Source organism: Mytilus californianus, unplaced genomic scaffold (genome assembly GCF_021869535.1).
Source record: "Mytilus californianus isolate M0D057914Y unplaced genomic scaffold, xbMytCali1.0.p SCAF_5, whole genome shotgun sequence".
In the NCBI taxonomy this organism is placed as follows: Eukaryota; Metazoa; Mollusca; class Bivalvia; order Mytilida; family Mytilidae; genus Mytilus; species Mytilus californianus.
Window position 1 is genome coordinate 22,857,491 of NW_026262701.1, and position 20,152 is coordinate 22,877,642.

Below are 20,152 nucleotides of genomic sequence, written 5' to 3' on the forward strand. Positions count from 1 at the left end.
TAACATATTTAGAAAGCTGCTAAAAATTGCAAAATTTGGTTGAATAGATAGGAGTTTTAAATTAGTGGTCTGACACCTATATTAGCCCATTGAACAGCTTTTCAAATTTCAGTCTTTTTTTAGTTTCTAAGTTCTTGACATTAGACAGAATGACATCTCAAAAACAAAATAAATCGAACTCTCATTAAATGTGACTATTTTTCCTAGCAAAGTTATAACAAGGGCTCAGTTAGGAAATTGTTATTCCAAGACAGTATTGTATTTAATTATTAATATACTGACAAAATCTGTGTGCATCTTATCACTTTATAGCATTTGACTTCTTTCGACAGTCAACGTTTCTGTAAATGGTTTTAATTTGTTTGAAGGTGTTATTTTCGATGAATCAACACTTCATTATTAAATGATATAATGTTAAGATTTTTTCTGAAGATCATAAAAAGTACTAAAAATAATTTAGATGATAGTTTGATGATTTACCTATTATCATATAAAAAAAAATCTAAAATAGTGTTGCTTTTAAAAAGTTTAAAAGTAAACACTCCTACCTAACTCACGTGAAATTCTTTTGAATCTTATCACAAATATATTTTTCTGACTCCTTACCACAGCATTTTTTTCTGTTAATGATATTGATCTGTTTCACGTTGACTGTTTTTCCCAAATCAACACTCCAATATGCATCGTTTCCGTGCCTTGTTAGTGTAAACGTGTTTTCATTTCCATCAACTGCTTTTGAAGCAGCATATTTTGAATGCAATGTTGAACTCTGTGCTGCTTTTTTTCCAAGGGCGTAGTTATATCCTGTGGGAAAATTGATAAACATTTACAAATTAACATATGGATATAAATCTTCCAGTAGATACAATATTCGAGAGTTTGCATTTCCCATCATAATGTCCTTGATAGAGAGTTGTTGTTTACAAGGTAGCTATTTAATCAAGAGTTCTAAGTGTATAAGTTGAAATCGTTACTGAAGAGTTGGTTGATCGTCATTGAACATTTGTTTCACATATGACGATGATATGTTTCGATTGTCGTAACCATTATCCCATCTTCTTTTTACAGAATGAGACCTACAGAATAAGACTTATCAATGGGTTTGTACTTACATGAGCAACACGATGGGTTCCACATGTGGTTCAAGAAATGCCTACCCTTCGAGCAAGAAGAAATGGATGCCTGTCACATATTTGAGTTGCTCAGGTTGACATTTTGTGGACGTCGTAGCGCGACTTTTCAGTAGATTTTACCTTTTCCAGTGGATACTTCATTTTTTGATATTCACTGTGAACGTTTTGTGTATATTTAAATGTATTTAGCTATGTCGAAAAACGTGCATAATGTCAAATCATAAAAAATACAAATTGTTAAGTTTCTAAAAAAACTTGTAAGACTGCTGCTGCTATTTTTGCTTTTGGGTGCAATTTTTGTATTCAGTGTAACACTTTACCAAAGAAAAAGGAAAACACTTTAACCTATAATGTTAAAACATTTTTTTTAAATTCTTGGAATATGTTAATTTGAAATATTGCGTCTTGTATTTGAACGATAAGTAACACATTCTTAATTCATGTTTTCATTTCAGTGACCTCAAGGTATAATATCTTTTGACCAATCACAGATTTCGAGGTTTTCTTGTAACAATGTGCTTTTTCCATGTTTTCTATTACTTGGATATACACATTAAGCGTAACAATGACAAAAATGTCATATAATTATGTATTTTTAACAACTAATGAAAAAATCGTTATGCAATTGATGAATATAACGTCACAGTACCCAAATTGAACTGACGAGAAGCGTTGATTTGAATCTTACACACGCTTACTAACAAATAAATACTTGGATGGAATTATATCTAATTATATCGTGCTCATTTTATTTCTCAACACATGCGAACTAAGTAGTAAATTAACAAAAATACCGAACTCCAACGAAAATTCAAATCGGAAAGTCCCTTATAAAATGGCAAAAGCAAAAGCTCAAACACATCAAACGAATGGAAAACAACTGTCATATTCCTCACTTGGTACAGGCATTTTTTTATGTAGAAAATGGTGGATTAAACCTTGTTTTATAGCTAGCTAAACCTCTCACTTGTATGATAGTCGCATAAAAATTCCATTATATTGATAAAAATGTGTGAACAAAACAAACAGACATAATAGGTAAAAATGTCAAAAGTAGAAGTACAGCAGTGGGGGAAATTGATAATTTCAAATTTAAAATCGTCTCGTTTGTCATAGTATGTATCTTTTATTCTACTTTAGATAAAGCCGTTCTGCCAATGTTATTAATTTAAAACCTGCTTGTAAGGAAACTGTTGACCATAGTAGTTGTATTAGTAAAATGGAAAAAAAAGTATAAACAAGAAGCATACAAGCACAATATACATTACCACTTATTTACAACTTAGGCACGTCAAAACGTTGGATCGCATTTGAAGTTAATCTCAGTAAATCAAGATATGATCGGACAGGTGAGACAGACAACGTGATTTCTTAATGTCCTTATTTCGTTGATGGACGTATCAAAAACTCATTTCTACAAGAGCGTTACCATAATTCTTGTAACAAAATAAATGAATTTTACTTGTAACAAATTTAGAGATTTGGTACAGGCCTTATCTTAGGGCTATTCAATTAAAATTCACCTAGGAGGGGCGGAACGCCGACGATATATTTGTCCATAGGTATGGGGTTCTCAACATTATTGTATTCTGGAGGGTGGTGGTCCCAATTTAAATTCATTTCTGTTGGTAGGGGGTTTCTGAATGATAGGTTAAACATATTGTACCCCCTGTTTTGAAGGAATATTCTCATGAAAAGGTCGTCTGAATGCAAAAACGGTATGCAGACCACTTATTTTAAGCGTCCGTTTGTGTTCCTGTCAAACGCGACGAGCCGGAAGCAGGAAGAGTTATCTCTCGGAGTCGGAGTTATCTCCCCGATCCTGACACAGTGCTCAATGCTCCTGCTACTCTAAGAAAAAATTATCCTGTACTCCCATCTTCAATGAACAACATACAAATCCTCGGGGTTTACCCATTCACATTTATTTACATTCACATGGTTGAACAAGGCGAACATCGTATGACCAAGTTTCTTCAAATAGAAAATAAAAAATCATATGCAAACTGTAATTGCAAATGCTTGGCTGTACCTTAAATTGAATATCTATATCCAAATTAAATTAATAGAAACAGTAATCCTGCAAACAAGTCAGGGTCACATCCAAAAATTGTGTGTTTACATTGTTGGGAGCCATGTGCTATTTGGCGGGAAAATATGGGAAATCCCTAAATTAATGACTTCACTGAACAGCTGAGATTGGAGTGCCATTTAAATTTATTTAGATAATGCATACTATCTGAGGAAAGAGTGAAACTGCAAATACTTATACTTACTTTACATACATTTATTTTTATTATGCATTTTTTTTAGGGGGGAGGGGGGAGGGTGTTATTATATTGTCATTTTATATTAATATGAATTGTACTAGTCTGAACAGACTTGTTTGTCATATGGCTTTGAAATTCTGCAAGACTCACTGTGGGTTTTCAGGTAACTGAAATTAACTCTAAATTTGTTTTGAAAGGAAGCTCCTTGAAATTATAAAACTTCTAAATTTACAGGTATTGCATGAAAAGCATTATATGGATCCCCACTTCTCCCTGATGTCAAAATAATATTTTGTTGAATACAATTTATAATAACTTCAAGTATCCACTCTCCCTTGTATGCCGTCTCCCCACAAAAATATGTGTGGGTGAATCCAAACTATGCGATCCCTAGAAAAATATTTATGTTTGGCAGAGACAATTAGATTTTTATTGCGCATGTTGCGTGGGTGGCATTGTAAATTTTCAATGAAAAAAAACCCCTAATTTTGCGGGAAAACCTGGCTTTGATACACAGGAGAGTATATCATCTTGCCCAACATTTGCCTATTGAAAAAAAAATGTATATTAGAAATACAAAAAAAAAAAAAAAAAAAAATATATATTGTGCCTACCAAAAATATTTTATGGCTCGAACTAAACTAACAGGCCCAAACTCTGAAACATCGAATGGTTGGTGCCAACCAGTTTCCCCACCTGAAGAATACGTCGTATCTGAAAATGTTATTGACAGCTTCAAAACTAAAATGGGCCATAATTAAAATCGCACCCCCTTTTTAGGTCACTTAGAGCTATTGCCTCCGTGTTGCATCTGTCCTCTGCTGCTCCATACCATTGTTACAACTGTTACATGTTTAACTTTATATTTTAATAGCAACAAAGCTAGGTACACATTGTCGGATTTTTATCAGAAATTAGATATGTCAGATAACAGCTTTGTCATACACGAACTTTTAATTTTGTTCTCTAGGTAGGGGGTCTTGGAAGAAAATACATATTCTAGGTGGGAGTATATTTTTTTAATCTTTTCCATAAATGGGGGGTACAAAAAATAAGTACCATTCCACACAAAAATATTTTATGGCTCGAACTAAACTCCCAGGCCCAAACTCTGAAACATCGAATGGTTGGTGCCAACCAGTTTCCCCACCTGAAGAATACGTCGTACCTGAAAATGTTATTGACAGCTTCAAAACTAAAATGGGCCATAATTAAAATCGCACGCCCTTCTTAGGTCACTTAGAGCTATTGCCTCCGTCTTGCATCTGTCCTCTGCTGCTCCATACCATTGTTACAACTGTTACATGTTTAATTTTATATTTTAATAGCAACAAAGCTAGGTACACATTGTCGGATTTTTATCAGAAATTAGATATGTTAGATAACAGCTTTGTCATACAGGAATTTTTAATTTTTTTCTCTAGGTAGGGGGTCTTGGAAGAAAATACATATTCTAGGTGGGAGTATATTTTTTTAATCTTTTCCATAAATGGGGGGTACAAAAAATAAGTACCATTCCACACACCACTCCCTCCCCCCTTCCCCCCCCCCCCCGGATAATTTTTACTGGAATAGCCCTTAATCGATGTACACTATACTCTTCATTTTTGTAAATTCAGTCTTTTAATGAATTTTATATCTATTTCTTCTTGATTACTTTAATTTTTGTAAACGCATTTACAATATCGTCGTTTTCAATACAAAATGGCAGAAGTGAAATATATGAATCAATGATAGAAACTAGTATCTTACCTTTTGGTTTTGCAGATATTACTTCTTTTTTGGGGGGAGAGGGATGGCAACAAGTACTCACTCGGAAGACTGAGCACTCGAGTACAATTTGAATACTCGGATACTCGTTTGCCTTTTAAAAATCTTGAGAAATTTCTCCTCACTTTAGTCTCCTTTGAAATATCCCCTTCGTAATACTGATTAATATCTATTAACAAATTAAATACAGTTCACCTCAAATTTAACGTCTTACATTTAAATTCAGTACTCTTTTTTTTCAATTTCAGAATAAAAAAAATAACATTTACACATGGTTGGTGTTAAATTACTTGAATAACTCATTTCAAAATAAATTATAAAAAAGTTTACATAGTATATTCTTGATGATAAAGTTATGATCATTGTTGAATGTACTCGTTTTAGCAATCAAATTATGAGTAAAATAGCGATAAATAAAATGCCGACTCTCTACATGAACATCCCGTCTCCTTTTATATACAATTTATAAACCAGTTAATATTTTCAAATTTTTCTGATTCAGTGTTTCAGAGTTGCGTTGAATTGTTATGATTAATTTTTAATTTTGATAAACAAAAATTATTGAAGAAACATTTAGATAATTATGCATAAGTAATTCATACTTATGGAAATTTCAAATGACACGGATAAGTTGAACAATGACACAATGCTCCATTAATATTTTATCCAATTACATACATTTTGTCACTAACTGATCAGACCTGGTTACCAAACCAAAATATACGTTTAAATGCGACATTTATCTTGTCATGCTTAAATATTTTGGTGAGCATTTCCTTGTCTGTACAAGCATGTCGATAGTCACTTATTCAAATTCTTGCTTTGAAATACTGGAAACAACTGGTTTCAAGTTTGCATTTGTAAAAGGGTTATTGTTTCTATGTATTTTGGAGTTATCTTCATTCACTAACTGTAGAGCGGAAAATGTGAAAAGTATGCCTAAGGGTAAATGACATGCAATTTTTCAACCTTTTTTGTCTAAAAGACAATAGTGGAAATTCATTAATCATTTAATAGAAATGAGACGTTGTTTCTTACCAATTTGCTTCAGGCTTATTTAAAGTACAAAATAGGAAATGCGTAATTAGCGGTTAACTATCGACAACAGACGACGGAGCCCAGTGAAGCCAATAGATCACATTTGCCCTTTGGACCTGATTGGCTTAAATGGGCTGCTCTTCATAGTTCTGCTTTTACCCATGATTTTTGTTGAAGATTATTTTGCACTTTCTTTATTTTTCTGTGCATGTTTTGTAGGTTTTTTTTTTTCTCTGTTCGTCCATTCTTTTTGGCCTTGATGTTTTCCGTCCTTCATCGACTTATGGCCCTTTATGTCTATTCTTTTAAATATTACAGAGTTGTTGTTCCAGAGTTATGGGACTTAAGTGGTCGAAATTAAAAGACAAGCTTATTAAGAGGCTACTCATTTTCAATAAACACTAATATATCCAATTGCTTGACGAGACGGCGTGCCATAGGATATTAATTTAATTTTGAATCTATATTGAATTACAGAAAAATTGGGTTGACCCACCTCCAAAAGATCCATGATTCTGTAATGAGGAGTACTCAATTAATGCTTAAATCCGCAACCGTAAAAATCGAATAACTGATGTTTCGTTTTATTTCCAACAATTTAACAATAGTTCATGCATAATATTGATTTTTTTAGGAAATGAATGCCAGAAAAAAATTTTAATTGCTCATTTTTAAAAACCGATTTTTTGGTAACGTCGTTTCCGCAGATGTTACTTTTTACATTGGAAACTTCATCTGTTGATATATACTGTGAACATTTTGTGTATAATTAGATATATTTAGCTTTGTCGAAAGACGTGCATAATGTCAAATAATTAAAATACAAATTGTTCAGTCTCTAAGAAAACTTGGAAGATTCCAGCTGCTTTTTTAACTAAATGTGTGCAATTTGTGTACTCGGTGCAATTTGGGTACTGTGAAGTTATATTTATCAATTGCATAACGATTTTTTCATTTAGTTTCATAATAAACATGTAATTATGTTGACATTTTTGTCGTTGTTACGCTTCATTTGAATAACCGAGTTACATAAAACATGGAAAAAACACATTGTTACAAGAAAACTTAGAAATCTTTGATTGATAAAAAGATATCATACCTTGTGGTTTTTCAGATTTTACATGAGTCACAGATATGAAAAAATTAACTAAGAATATGTTATTTAACGTCCAAATACTGGACGCAATGTGTGTTTCAAACATAACATATTCCAAGGTAAATTGAAAAAAAAAAAACTTTCTAAATTTTTTTTTTCGTGATGAACGTGTCAGAAATGCATTTCTACAAGAGCATTCCCTTACTCTTGAAACTGAATCAATTAAATCTACTTGTAAAAAATCAAGGCATTTGGTAAAGGTATTTTTTTCTTAGTCGATATGCATTAAAGTCTTGTTTGCTGCTATATCTGTCTGCTTATGTATTTTAAAACATATTGATATCGAACATTTTTTTATTCTGTAATTTTTTTTAAAAACTAAACAAATGATTTCTTGTTCATAACGCTCTACACGTTAGTTGGCCTTTTACACATATCTTACCTTCTGCTTTAAGTTTTTTATTTTCCCCTGAAATAAAGAATCGAATCATTGCGATTATAAAAATAATCTATACAAATATAAATAAATTTGTTCAACAATGAATCTGTAATGTTACACATTTTAATATTAAAAAAATCTTACAAAAGTATCTCGACAATGGAACAAAACTTTTATGTATTTTCTATTTATCTCTTTTTGCTCATTTCAATTTTTTAACGCATGTACAATATAGTAGTTTTCACTGAAATGAAAACATGAACTAAGAATATGTTAGTCATCGTTTAATTACTGGACGCAACATTTCAAATATCACATATTCCAAGGTAAATTGTAAAAACTTTTAACGTTATAGGTTTCTTAATGTTCTTTTTCGTTGATGAACGTATCAAAATAAAGGTATTTTTTCTTAATCGATATGCATTTAAGTCTTTTTTGTTGCTAGATCTGTCTTTTTATGTATTTTAAATCATTTTGATATCGAACTGTTTTTGATTCTGTAATTTCTTTTAAAAACCAAACAAACAAAAAACATTTGTTTTGATAAATACATGTATCTTACCTTCTGGTTTGACAGGCTTTTTATTTCCCCCTGAAATAAAGAATCGAACCATTGCGATGATGATAATAATGTATACAAATATAAATAAAATTGTTCAACGATGAATCTGTAATGTTACACAACTTCCCTTTTCACGAATGTGACTTACCGAATTAGACTATTTACCGGATTTGTAATAACATAAGCAACTCGACGGGTGCCACATGTGGAGCAGGATCTGCTGACCCTTTCGGAGCACCTGAGATCACCCCCAGTTTTTGGTGGGGTTCGTGTTGCTTAGTCTTTAGTTTTCTATGTTCTGTCATCTGTACTATTATTTGTCTGTTTGTCTTTTTATTTTTGGCCATGACGTTGTCAGTTTGTTTTCGATCTATGAGTTTGACTGCCCCTCTGGTATCTTTCGTTCCTCTTTAATAAATCAAATCTTACAAAAGTCTCTTGACTATGGAACAAAACTTTAATGTATTTTCTATTTATTTCTTTTTGCTCATTTCAGTTTTTAACGCATGTACAATATACATGTATTAGTTTTCAAGTTTACATTCATGCAGATTTGTCAATAGCATGTTTCCTCATTTTGAATCGCACAAATGAGCAGACGAACAAAAATATGTCATTTAGGTTATACTTACTTTTATTCCGACACACCCGTTTATATAAAAATAAAAAATTGTGGTTGGATTTCCAATGAGACAACTCTCCACCAGAGACCAAAGGACATAGAAGTTAACAACTATAGGTCACCGTACGTTAAACCGAATACGCGTTAATTGAGATTCATTTTTAGAATTTTTGATTCCCTTTATATTATTTTTCGTTTTCAATTCTTATACTTTGTTATAGAAAGGATTATTTAATGTTATGTATCTATATTTTTCAAATCAATACTTCAGTTCCATTCATCCATGCATCATATAGCAACATACACAAGAGAATGGCGTTAATACATGGCTGTTTTTATAAATACATGTTTCTTACCTTCTGGTTTTGCAGGTCGTTTTTCATTTTCACCTGAAGTAAAAAATCGAATCAATACGATTAAAATAATAATATAAATACAAATATAAATAAATTTGTTCAACAATGAATCTCTAATGTTACACATTTTAATAAAAAATCTTGTAAAAGTCTCTTGACAATGGAACAAAACTTTTGAGTCAAAACGCTTGAGATGTGTAAATAAAAGAAAAGTGTGGTATGTGTCAAGACTTTTGTCAATTTCTTTTGGTTACAATTGGAGACAATTGTTTTTAGTCAAAGGGAGCTAAAACACAGGTTCAACAAAGGATTGTATAATAGAATTTTACTTGATATCTATTAACTTTACTGAATTTCACATTTTATTGTATAGGTCAATTTTGGCAAATGATGAGACATACGTTTTTAGTCAGAGGAAACTAATACAAAGTCTCTACTAAAACTTATATCAAAGCTTTCACTGAATCATTGAACTACCAGTTTAGGAAATCTTGTAATAATCAAGTTTGGACAATTTTAGACACTAGTTTTTAGCCAGTGGAAGCTATTACACTGTCTTAAGTAAATTTTCCTCTTCATTTCATAGCACATCATATTTTATTAAATTAAATCTCACTATAATTAGTGTGAGGTAAGATGTACTTTTAATATATGAATATCTAATATTTTGTCCCGTGGGGTCGGATGTACTTTTGTTAAATAAGTATCATAGCAGATATTATTTTATTCTTTATGAGTATTTATATAGTATTTGAATCAATCTTTTGAAAGATACCCTAGGCAACTGTCAAGAAATTCACTAAAGGTGTACTTAGTATTGATAAATTTGCAAGTTGTTTTTATTGGTCTTGAGCTTGACTACATTGTGTAATTTTGATCTCAAATATTTGCTACTGTTATGTGCTGTAATAATACATATATGTATCAAAATAAAGCATTTGCCACTTCTGAATTGTTTGGTATAAAGGACATGGTATGATAAGGGTTGTTTTTGGCACCCTCTCTAAATAAGTTTATATTAATATCATTGATGGTCTTAGTAAAGAAACTTGAAAAAACAATGATTTTATATTGTTCCGGTAAAAGGATGGTTGCCTAGCAACTGTTTTAGTTCAGTATCTAAATTATCACATAGGAATTGCTTTATCTGAACAAATTCAAATATTTCAAAAATAATATTGTTTGTCCAAGAAGAACTTGAAGTCACAAATAAAAAGCCTCTTTCATTTTGTTCAATATATGCCTAGAAACAACCAAGCAACAGAAATTTTGCCTAGCAACGGTTAAAAAAGTGTGTTTTCCCTCTGAAGCATGCATACAGCAAGTATTTCAATATTTTACATTTCCATATGGTGTTTCATTCCCATATACTATCATATACATCTTTATTCTTAACAAATTCCGTATTGAGCATAGCAACACAAATGTTGCTTAGCAATGGGAAAATATGTTTGAATTGAAGACAAATGCAAATCAATTAGTCATTTTATTGAACAAACTAAATGAAATGTAATGCAGACTGTCTGTTGATGAACAACTTTTAGTTAGAAATGAAAAGTAAACTCAATTGTAGTTCACTTACTGCTTATCAACAACTAAGCAACATAACAAGTGCTTAGCAACCGTTCAATAATAGTTCTTAATGTTATCTGAAGTATGAATTTAGTCATTTTGTACTGGAACAAAATGCTAACTTGATATATAACTTGCCATGGTGTAAACTATCTAACAAGTATTAAGTCAATTTCTTCAAGCATGACGAAAATAAAGTGCAGAAAACTGATTATTTGAGCGATTTTTTTAAGTCCAAGGACCATAACTCTGCACAAAATCATCAGACCGGAACAAAATTAGAACTTGATCTGTAACTTGTCATGACAAAACTATATACTAATTATCAAATCAATATCTTAAAAGGGGGGGGGGGGGTACTTCAATACTTAGTTGATAGGCTAGGTTTCTGTTACCCCCTTTTCATTTGAATTTAAAAAAATGTATACCTTTTCATATATTGCGTAGGTCAAATTGTTACCTTTTCCCATATTGTTTTGGTTTCGTTTGGTGTGTAATGTAACAGTGGCCATGGAATACCAAAGTGCAAAAGGGAGAAAATTGGTTGATAAAACAGAGCCAGGAACACCAAAAAGATGACAGATGAAGTTTATTGACCTTATCATATATTTCTGATAGTTTTCTCGACCTATTCACATATTTTCAAGATTAAAAAGGTGACCTATACCAGCGGCATGTCCTATCACCTTATATATAGGAAGTGGACCTCCCGAAAAATTATCTGACCGAAACAAGATTCGAATTTTATCTGTGACTTGTCATGATAAAACAATACACCAAATATCAAATCAATATCTTCAAGCACGAAGAAAAACAAGTGTGGAAAACTGATTTGCTGGACTGACGGATGGACAGACAGACAGACGGACTGAGTACAAACCTAAAGTCCCCTTCGACTTCGTCGGTAGGGGACTAATAATTTGAAGAAATGAATTGAAACTATACAAAGTCTTCTTAAAACTGACTGCACATTTAATGTTTTATCAAATCGTGCAATTTGAAAAGTTGTAATAAAATGACATTTGGTGATCTCAACTTTCTATGATCAATAATCACATTACATGTATGTCTTATAAGAAGCCATATTTTGAATTGCATGACAACACTTGAGAGGCATTCCAAAATCAGATGTTATTTCTCCAAAAAATGAAACATTTATGACAGCACATACTTTTCTTAACAACGTCACAACAATGCATAGGAAAAAACAACGAAGAATTTGACAAAACTCAAAATTACATAGATAAATCATTGAAATGTAATAACGCTTTGAATGCCTCTTTAGAAACTTCCGTGCTTTATCCAAAATGTGCTTCGATCATCGCTTTACACCCAATTACAAAAAGAAGTATTTGATTCTTAATTGGTCCACTAATTAAATGCGCATAAACATACAGCTAAGAATAAAAGTGGTGATATGTTTAGTATTTTTTTTTTTCAAGCTAAAAATATAAATCATTTATAGTTACATTGATCTATTGTAGTTAATTTTCGAATGTTCTATATTCATCTTTTAAAACACCATGCATATTTTGGTGCACAGTTTCGCTTTGTTAGTTATTTTCCCACCCAGCATTAAACTCATGAGACAAACACCGCCTCAGTTGTCTCGTTGAAGCGTCTTCACCTCGAGTACAGGATACCATGTGTTGGGTCTAACCAAAGACTTTGCTGATTTTCCGTATCACGTGGCTTTCAGGGGTCAGAGCAAAGACTAGATGGTTCGGAGTCAGAATATATAGTGTCCAGTTAGGGTGATATGTTTTCCTGCGGACTGTAACTTTATGAGCACATTAAAAATAGTTACACAAACATCCCATGCAGTAACACAATGTCCAGTATAGATAGTTTTTATATCATGAATTATAATTGATATGGTCAAATTAATAAACTAACTGATTTAAAAAATTGAATTGTTTGAAAAACTACATCTTATCTGTTCAGGAAAAGATAACTTTGACTTTATTTTGCAAAAGTTTCGGAATTTTGAGCCTTTTACAAAATGTTTTATGGCTTTTGACTTGTTTTATTCGACCGTCACTGATGAGTCTTCTGTTCTTTGAAATATGTTTAAAGTCATAATTGTACTGCAATTTAAGAGGAGTTATGATTGATTGAATGTTGTTTTTTGACCGCCCAGTGGCAAACACCTCATGCATACTTTTGACGGAAAGTAATATAGAGAATAATTTTCAGACAAGACATACGAAGTAGCATGCGTTTTCGTTAAAAAAGATCGGATGCAAGGCGGAGGACAATTGCAAATAATGCAAACATCACAAAGACACAAAGTATACTCAATATACATACTAGTGTTGGATAGTTTTGTTTGATCTTTATTACTGTTACACTTACAAAATTGAATAATTAAATTTGCCACATGGTTTCTTCTTATGTCGTATGAACTACAATATATGTAATTATTCACAGTTTTGTAATTCATTTTCGCCATCCATAATGATTGCCTAAATGTTAACTTGGCATGCCATCCTTGATAGAAATGCAGACGTGAAAGAAAGCACTTTGATAAAAGCGTCAACGGAGATATTACATTTCAGGGCGACGATTTCGTCATTTATAGAACAAAATACGTGTTTCTGAATGGGTAATTTGAACTTAAATATAATGTTGACATCAATATCGATCTGGTGAGTAAAGAATTTTGATTTAAAATGTGGGTTTGCTTACAGTTCTACGGAAAATAAATGCTTAACAAATCTTTGCAGTTACGCTACAAAAGACATGTTTATGCTTCAACATGATTAACTTCTGTGTCACAGTGTTCTAAATATTGAAATTTTGTTAAAAAAGGAACTGTTATTAAATAACTTTCGTTTCATTTACATTCACAAAATTTCTCTGAGGTTTGTCACAGATTCTTTTGATTTTTTGTCAAAACTCGACCGTGTCTGCTAATATGTCTCTTTAAATTCATACAATAATAAATACAGGAATATCCTGTGATCCTTTCTCATAGATGTTAAATTTTCGTCATAAAGAAACTAACCAGTATAGATCATTATAGCACGCACAAAAGTTTGTCGTCGGGTCCAGTGAATACCGGAAATCATCTCCGGTCCGTAGTTCGTTCAAATATTTCGATGATTCAATGAAAACTACGACGATTTTTTTTCACTTTTATTAATTTTTAACTATGAGCGTACCTACGGCCCACTTAGATATTTCAACTGCATGAACATTTATATTCAAGGAACATCTGGTATAAATATGATCGTGGGCCGTAGGTACGCTCATAGTTTAAAATACAGAAAAAGGTTTGGAAACTGCCATTTTTATGCCTTTTCTCGAATCTTGAGGTGTTTACAGCAACAAAGCATGAATAATATCAACGGAAGTTGACAAATCTATTGATGTTAACAAAAATACAGGTTTTAAACTTTAAAAATATACTTTTATAATCCATGACATGTCACTTTTAATTTGAACGAAAATTGGGGGCCGTTCTCTGATGCTTATCGTACCTTGTCCTTTGTGATATCAGTCTCAAGAAGACCCTTCACGTTCACTATTAATAATCGAATAGGAGTTTAGGCTTGATCTTAAGACACATAGGAATCACTTCTCGAAAAAAAGAGGTCGATTGTCCTTCGTTTTAGATCTAGATAGGGAATTAGGTAGTTTAGGTTTTCGTTTGGGTTTATATATTTAGATGTTTCGGTGTATTTGTGTTTCTGCCCTTTTCTCCATTGACCCGCTACACTATACTTAGGCATTGCAAAAAGTCGTGTTTTTCTTTGACTGTAAATGACGTCTTAATACTATATACATTAGAAGTTGAATGTTAACTGATTAATATTTTAGTATTAGTAACATAATTTTTTCATTAGTTGATATTGGCTTGGAACTAGTTTCAGTAACTTTGAGTATTTGCTGGTTTGCATTTTATATTTTGTGTTTCTGTTTTTTTGTTTTTTGTTCTTTGTATCGATCTGATGACTTTAAGTCCTTTTAAACTGATTTTTATAGTTTGTTGTTATTTTGTGTTGTTACACCACTGTTCCAGGTTAGAGGAACGGATTGGAGCCAACGAACATGTGTTTTACCCCGCAACATTCTGTATGTCCCTGTCCCAAGCCAGGGCCATGTAATTCATTGGTTGTCGTTTGTTGCCATATATCATATTTGTTTTTCTTCTATTGTTTTGTACATACATGAGGCCATTAGTTTTCTCGTTTAAATTGTTATACCTTTGTCATTTCGGGGCCAATTATAGCTTACTATGCGGTATTGCTTTTGCTCATTGTTGAAGGCCGTACGGAGGCACGTAGTTGTTATCTTCTACAGATGGGTGCAGTCCTAACCTTTTCAAAAGATAACTTAAAGCAGTCCTTATGACTAAAGTTAACTTTAGAAAATTTTAGCAGACCTTCAAGTTAACTTTATCCTTACCACAACAGACATAAGTCGTCAATTTTGGGACTGCTGCAGACCCTCGTCAGTTTGACCAGACCTATGGACAGGACATGACCAGATCAGACCTGTTAATCTGTCCTGTGGACAAGAATGCTATTTGATAGACCAGTTTTGGGTCAGGTCTGCTTTTTGATCGGTCCTAAGGATATATATCTTTTACTAAATTTGTTGATACATGAGTGTGATGATATTTTAATGATATTCATCAATCAAAGCATTCCTGCTTACTAGTTAACTTTATATCATGTTAACTTTATCTTGGAGCAGACCAGACCAAAGTTAACTTTTATAAGAACAGGTTTGTTTCGACAGAGCAGTCCAGATCAAGTCTTCTTTTTAGGTTAACATGAATTCTGTCCAAGAACCGATCGGAGCAGTCATAAATCCTGTAACCGCTAAATGTCTGGTTTTTTTCTGTCCCAAGTTAACTTCCACCAGTCATAAAGTCTGGTCATCAAGTTAACTAGATGAACAGGTAAGGACTTTACCCATCTGTATGTCCTTTGGTCTGTCGCGGAAAATTGTTTCTTTGACAATCATACCACATCGTCAAACGAATTGAAAACAACTGTCATATTCCTGACTTGGCACAGGCATTTCCCTATGTAGACAATGGTGGATTAAACCTGGTTTTATAGATAGCTAAACCTCTCAATGTATGATAGTTGCATAAAATTCAATTATATTGACCATAATGTGTGAACAAAACAAACAGAAATAATAGGTAAAAATGTCAAAAATAGAGGTACAGCAGTCAACAAAATGTTATTATCTTAATCACTATAAAACAAACAAATATGTCAACAAAGAAAAAAAATGGCATATAGACATAGCACATATGCAGAAATGAAAGACAAAAATACAAAAAATTACCACAGCACAAAACACATTGGCGGGATGCATAAGTACCGAGCCACGCCAAAACGATATTACCAAAAATGGACTAAACAGTAAAGGTTAATAATTTACTAAGACAAATAAAACAACACTTTAACACGTAATTAAGATGATAAACAACGTCAGTACCTAGAATCTATACTTTAAGACCATCATGTATTATTTGTGAAGTTAATACGGAATATTTATCAACAAGGTCTTGGTATCTTCCGATGATCTTTTTTTTTTAAAAGGACGAGACGTTCTTTGACATAATTCTGCTTCATCAAGTACTCACTCAGAAGACTGAGCACTCGAGTACAATTTTAATACTCGGATACTGGTTTGCCTTTTAAAAATCTTGAGACACTTCTCCTCTCTTTAGTTCCCTTTGAAATATCCCCTTCGTAATACTGATTAATATCTATTAACAAATTAAATACAGTTCACCTCAAGTCTAACGTCTTACATGTAAATTCAGTACTCTTTTTTGAAATTGAAAAAAATAACATTTACACATTGTTGGTGTTTAATTACTTGAATAATTCATTTCAAAATAAATTATAAAAAGTTTACATAGTATATACTTGATGATAAAGTTATGATCATTGTTGAATGTACTCGTTTTAGCAATCAAATTATGAGAAAAATAGCGATATATTCAATGTTGACTCTCTACATGAACATCCCATCTCTTTTTATATACAGTTAATACACCAGTTAATATTTTCAAATTTTACTGATTCAGTGTTTCAAAGTTGCGTTGAATTGTTACATGTATTAAAAATTTTTAATTTTGATAAACAAAAATTATTGAAGAAATATTTAGATAATTATGCATAAGTAATTCATACTTATGGAAATTTCAAATGACGCCGATAAGTGAAACAATGACACAATTCTCCATTAATATTTTATCCAATTACATACATTTTGTCACTGACTGATCTGTTGATACAAACTGTGGATGTTTTGTGTATATTTAAATGTATTTAGCTATGTCGAAATACGTGCTTAATGTAAAATCATAAAAAATACAAATTCTTAAGTTTCTAAAAAAAAACTTGAAAGATTGCTGCTGCTATTTTTGGTATTGGATGAAATTTTTTTACTCAGCGTAACACATTACCAAAGAAAAAAGAAAAGACTTTAACCAATAACGTTAAAAGATATTTTTAAATTCTTGGAATATGTTAATTTTAAATATTGCGTCTAGTATTTGAACGATAAATAACATATCCTTAATTCATGTTTACATTTCAGGGACCTCAATGTACAATATCTTTGGACCAATCACAGATTTCTAAGTTTTCTTGTAACAATATGCTTTTTCTATGTTTTCTGTTACTTGGTTATACACATTAAGCGTAACAATGACAAAAATGTCAATATAATTACATGTACTTTAACAACTAATGAAAAAAATTGTTATGCAATTGATGAATATAACGTCTGAGTACCCAAATTGCACTGACGAGAAGCGTTGACTTGAATCTTACGCACGCTTACTAACGAGTAAATACTTAGATGGAATTATATCTATGTATATCGGGCTCATTTTATTTCTCACCACATGCGAAAAAAAAGTAAAATAACAAAAATACCGAACTCCAAGGAAAATTCAAATCAGAAATTCCCTTATAGAATGGCAAAATCAAAAGCTCAAACACATCAAACGAATGGAAAACAACTGTCATATTCCTGACTTGGTACAGGCATTTTCCTATGTAGACAATGTTGGATTAAACCTTGTTTTATAGCTAGCTAAACCTCTCACTTGTATGATAGTTGCATAATTCTTGTTACAAAATAAATGAATTTTACTTGTGACAAATTTAAAGATTTGATACAGAACAGGCCTTATCTTCATCGATGTACACTATACTCTTCATTTTTGTTAATTCTGTCTTCTTATTGATTTTATATTTATTTCTTCTTGATCACTTTAATTTTTGTAAACGCATGTACAATATCGTCGTTTTCAATACAAAATGGCAGAAGTTAAATATATGAATCTATGATATAACTAGTATCATACCTTTTGGTTTTGCAGATATCACTTTTTGGGGGGTGGGGAGGGGGGATGGCAACGAGTACTCACTCGGAAGACTGAGCACTCGAGTACAATTTTAATACTCAGATACTGGTTTGCCTTTTAAAAATCTTGAGACATTTCTGCTCACTTTAGTTCCCTTTGAAATATCCCCTTCGTAATACTGACTGATATCTATTAACAAATTAAATACAGTTCACCTCAAATCTAACGTCTTACATTTAAATTCAATACTCTTTTTTTTTAAGTTTCAGAATTAAAAAAAAAAAACATTTACACATGGTTGGTGTTGAATTACTTGAATAACTCATTTTAAAATATATTATGAAAAAGTTTACATAGTATATACTTGATGATAAAGTTATGATCATTGTTAAATATACTAGTTTTAGCAATTAAAATTATGAGTAAAAAAGCGATAAATACAATGCTGACTCTCTACATGAACATTCTATCTCCTTTTATATAGAATTAATAAATCAATTAATATTATCAAATTTTACTGATTCAGTGTTTCAGAGTTGCGTTGAATTGTTTGTATAAATTTTTAATTTTGATAACCAAAAATTATTGAAGAAAGATTTAGATAATTATGCATAAGTAATTCATACTAATGGAAATTCCAAATGACACGGATAAGTGGAACAATGACACAATTCTCCATAAATATTTTATCCAATTACATACATTTTGTCACTGACTGATCAGACCTGGTTACCAAATTAAAATATACGTTTTAATGCGACATTTATCTTGTCATGCTTAAATATTTTGGTGAGCATTTCCTTTTCTGTACAAAGATGTCGATAGTCACGTATTCAAATTCTTGAATTGAAACACTGGAAACAACTGGTTTCAAGTTTGCAATTTTAAAAGGTTATTGTTTCTATGTATTTTGGAGTTATCTCCATTTGCTAACTGTAGAGCGGAAAATGTGAAAAGTATGCCGAAGGGTAAATGACATGGACTTTTTCAACCTTTTTTTGTCTAAAAGACATAAGTGGAAACGTGCTAGCGTGTATTTTTTCATGATTGAATAAATATTGATATGACTTTGTAATTAGTATTTTATTTCTTATTTGAATTTACTTTAAAATAAAGATGATTTTATTTCTAATTCATATTTGTGTTTTCGTTTTCAAATAAATTAATTACGGATTGTAATTAATTATGAGTTGTACCATTTCTATTTTATACTCACGGACTTTGACGTTTGACTAGTTTCGTCTTGATTGTTACTCACTTCTTCCATTTTAATGGTCATTGTTTTTACGCTTGATTTGACCGCACACTTTCTATTATTTCATTGGTCATATATCTATTGGCTTTTTTTTTCTATTGAAGTTTATAGTTAATTGTGGATTGATGTTCAAACCGAACAGACGTTTCATATATTTTCTTTAGTCTCATATTTTGTAATATTTGTATTGGAGGATTTCCACGATTATTTCAGGTCAGTTTGCTTACTTATCTCTTTAGATGTTCTGTTTATATCTTATTTTCATCGTAATTTTATTACCTGATTATTCAGTATTTCACGCACGAGTAACTTTCTATTTTAGCATGACTTCGTAGTAAGAATGTGTATCGTGTGATTGGCGAATGAATGTTGTAAATTATTTAAAAGGCTAACGTAACTTTTATCACAGGCACATTATTATTTTACATTTGAGTTACATAATTTAAGCCTGGAAATAAATAAGTGTAAAGATAAACGTAATTAATGGCGACTCTTTGAGCAGAATGAGTCCGAGAGTAAATGAGTAAAGTTTTAACTTGATAAATACTTTTTCAGAGTCTTTATAACATGTTTGTCTCCGATTGTTATATTTTAAGTACTATATAAGTCTGTGCATAGTAACTATAATTTAGTATTTGTTATACAGGTTTTATGACAGTTCTGCATATGATGTAGTTATACGTTGAGGCAT

General features: G+C 31.5%; 1 protein-coding gene across 6 annotated transcripts in view; it reads right to left on the minus strand.

The window, feature by feature from the left end:
• Positions 1-20,152, minus strand: part of LOC127703040 (uncharacterized) — a 925,706-nt gene that overhangs the window by 201,238 nt on the left and 704,316 nt on the right. For 3 of the 6 annotated variants that reach the window (XM_052207424.1, XM_052207422.1, XM_052207423.1), the window contains exons 67-69: positions 8,309-8,338; positions 7,750-7,776; positions 607-804 (exon numbers count right to left, since the gene is read on the minus strand). In XM_052207424.1, coding sequence (XP_052063384.1) covers positions 607-804; positions 7,750-7,776; positions 8,309-8,338 — 255 coding nt within the window. The remainder of the gene's footprint in view (positions 1-606; positions 805-7,749; positions 7,777-8,308; positions 8,339-20,152) is intronic. The other 3 variants (XM_052207427.1, XM_052207428.1, XM_052207426.1) reach the window with 2 other exon arrangements.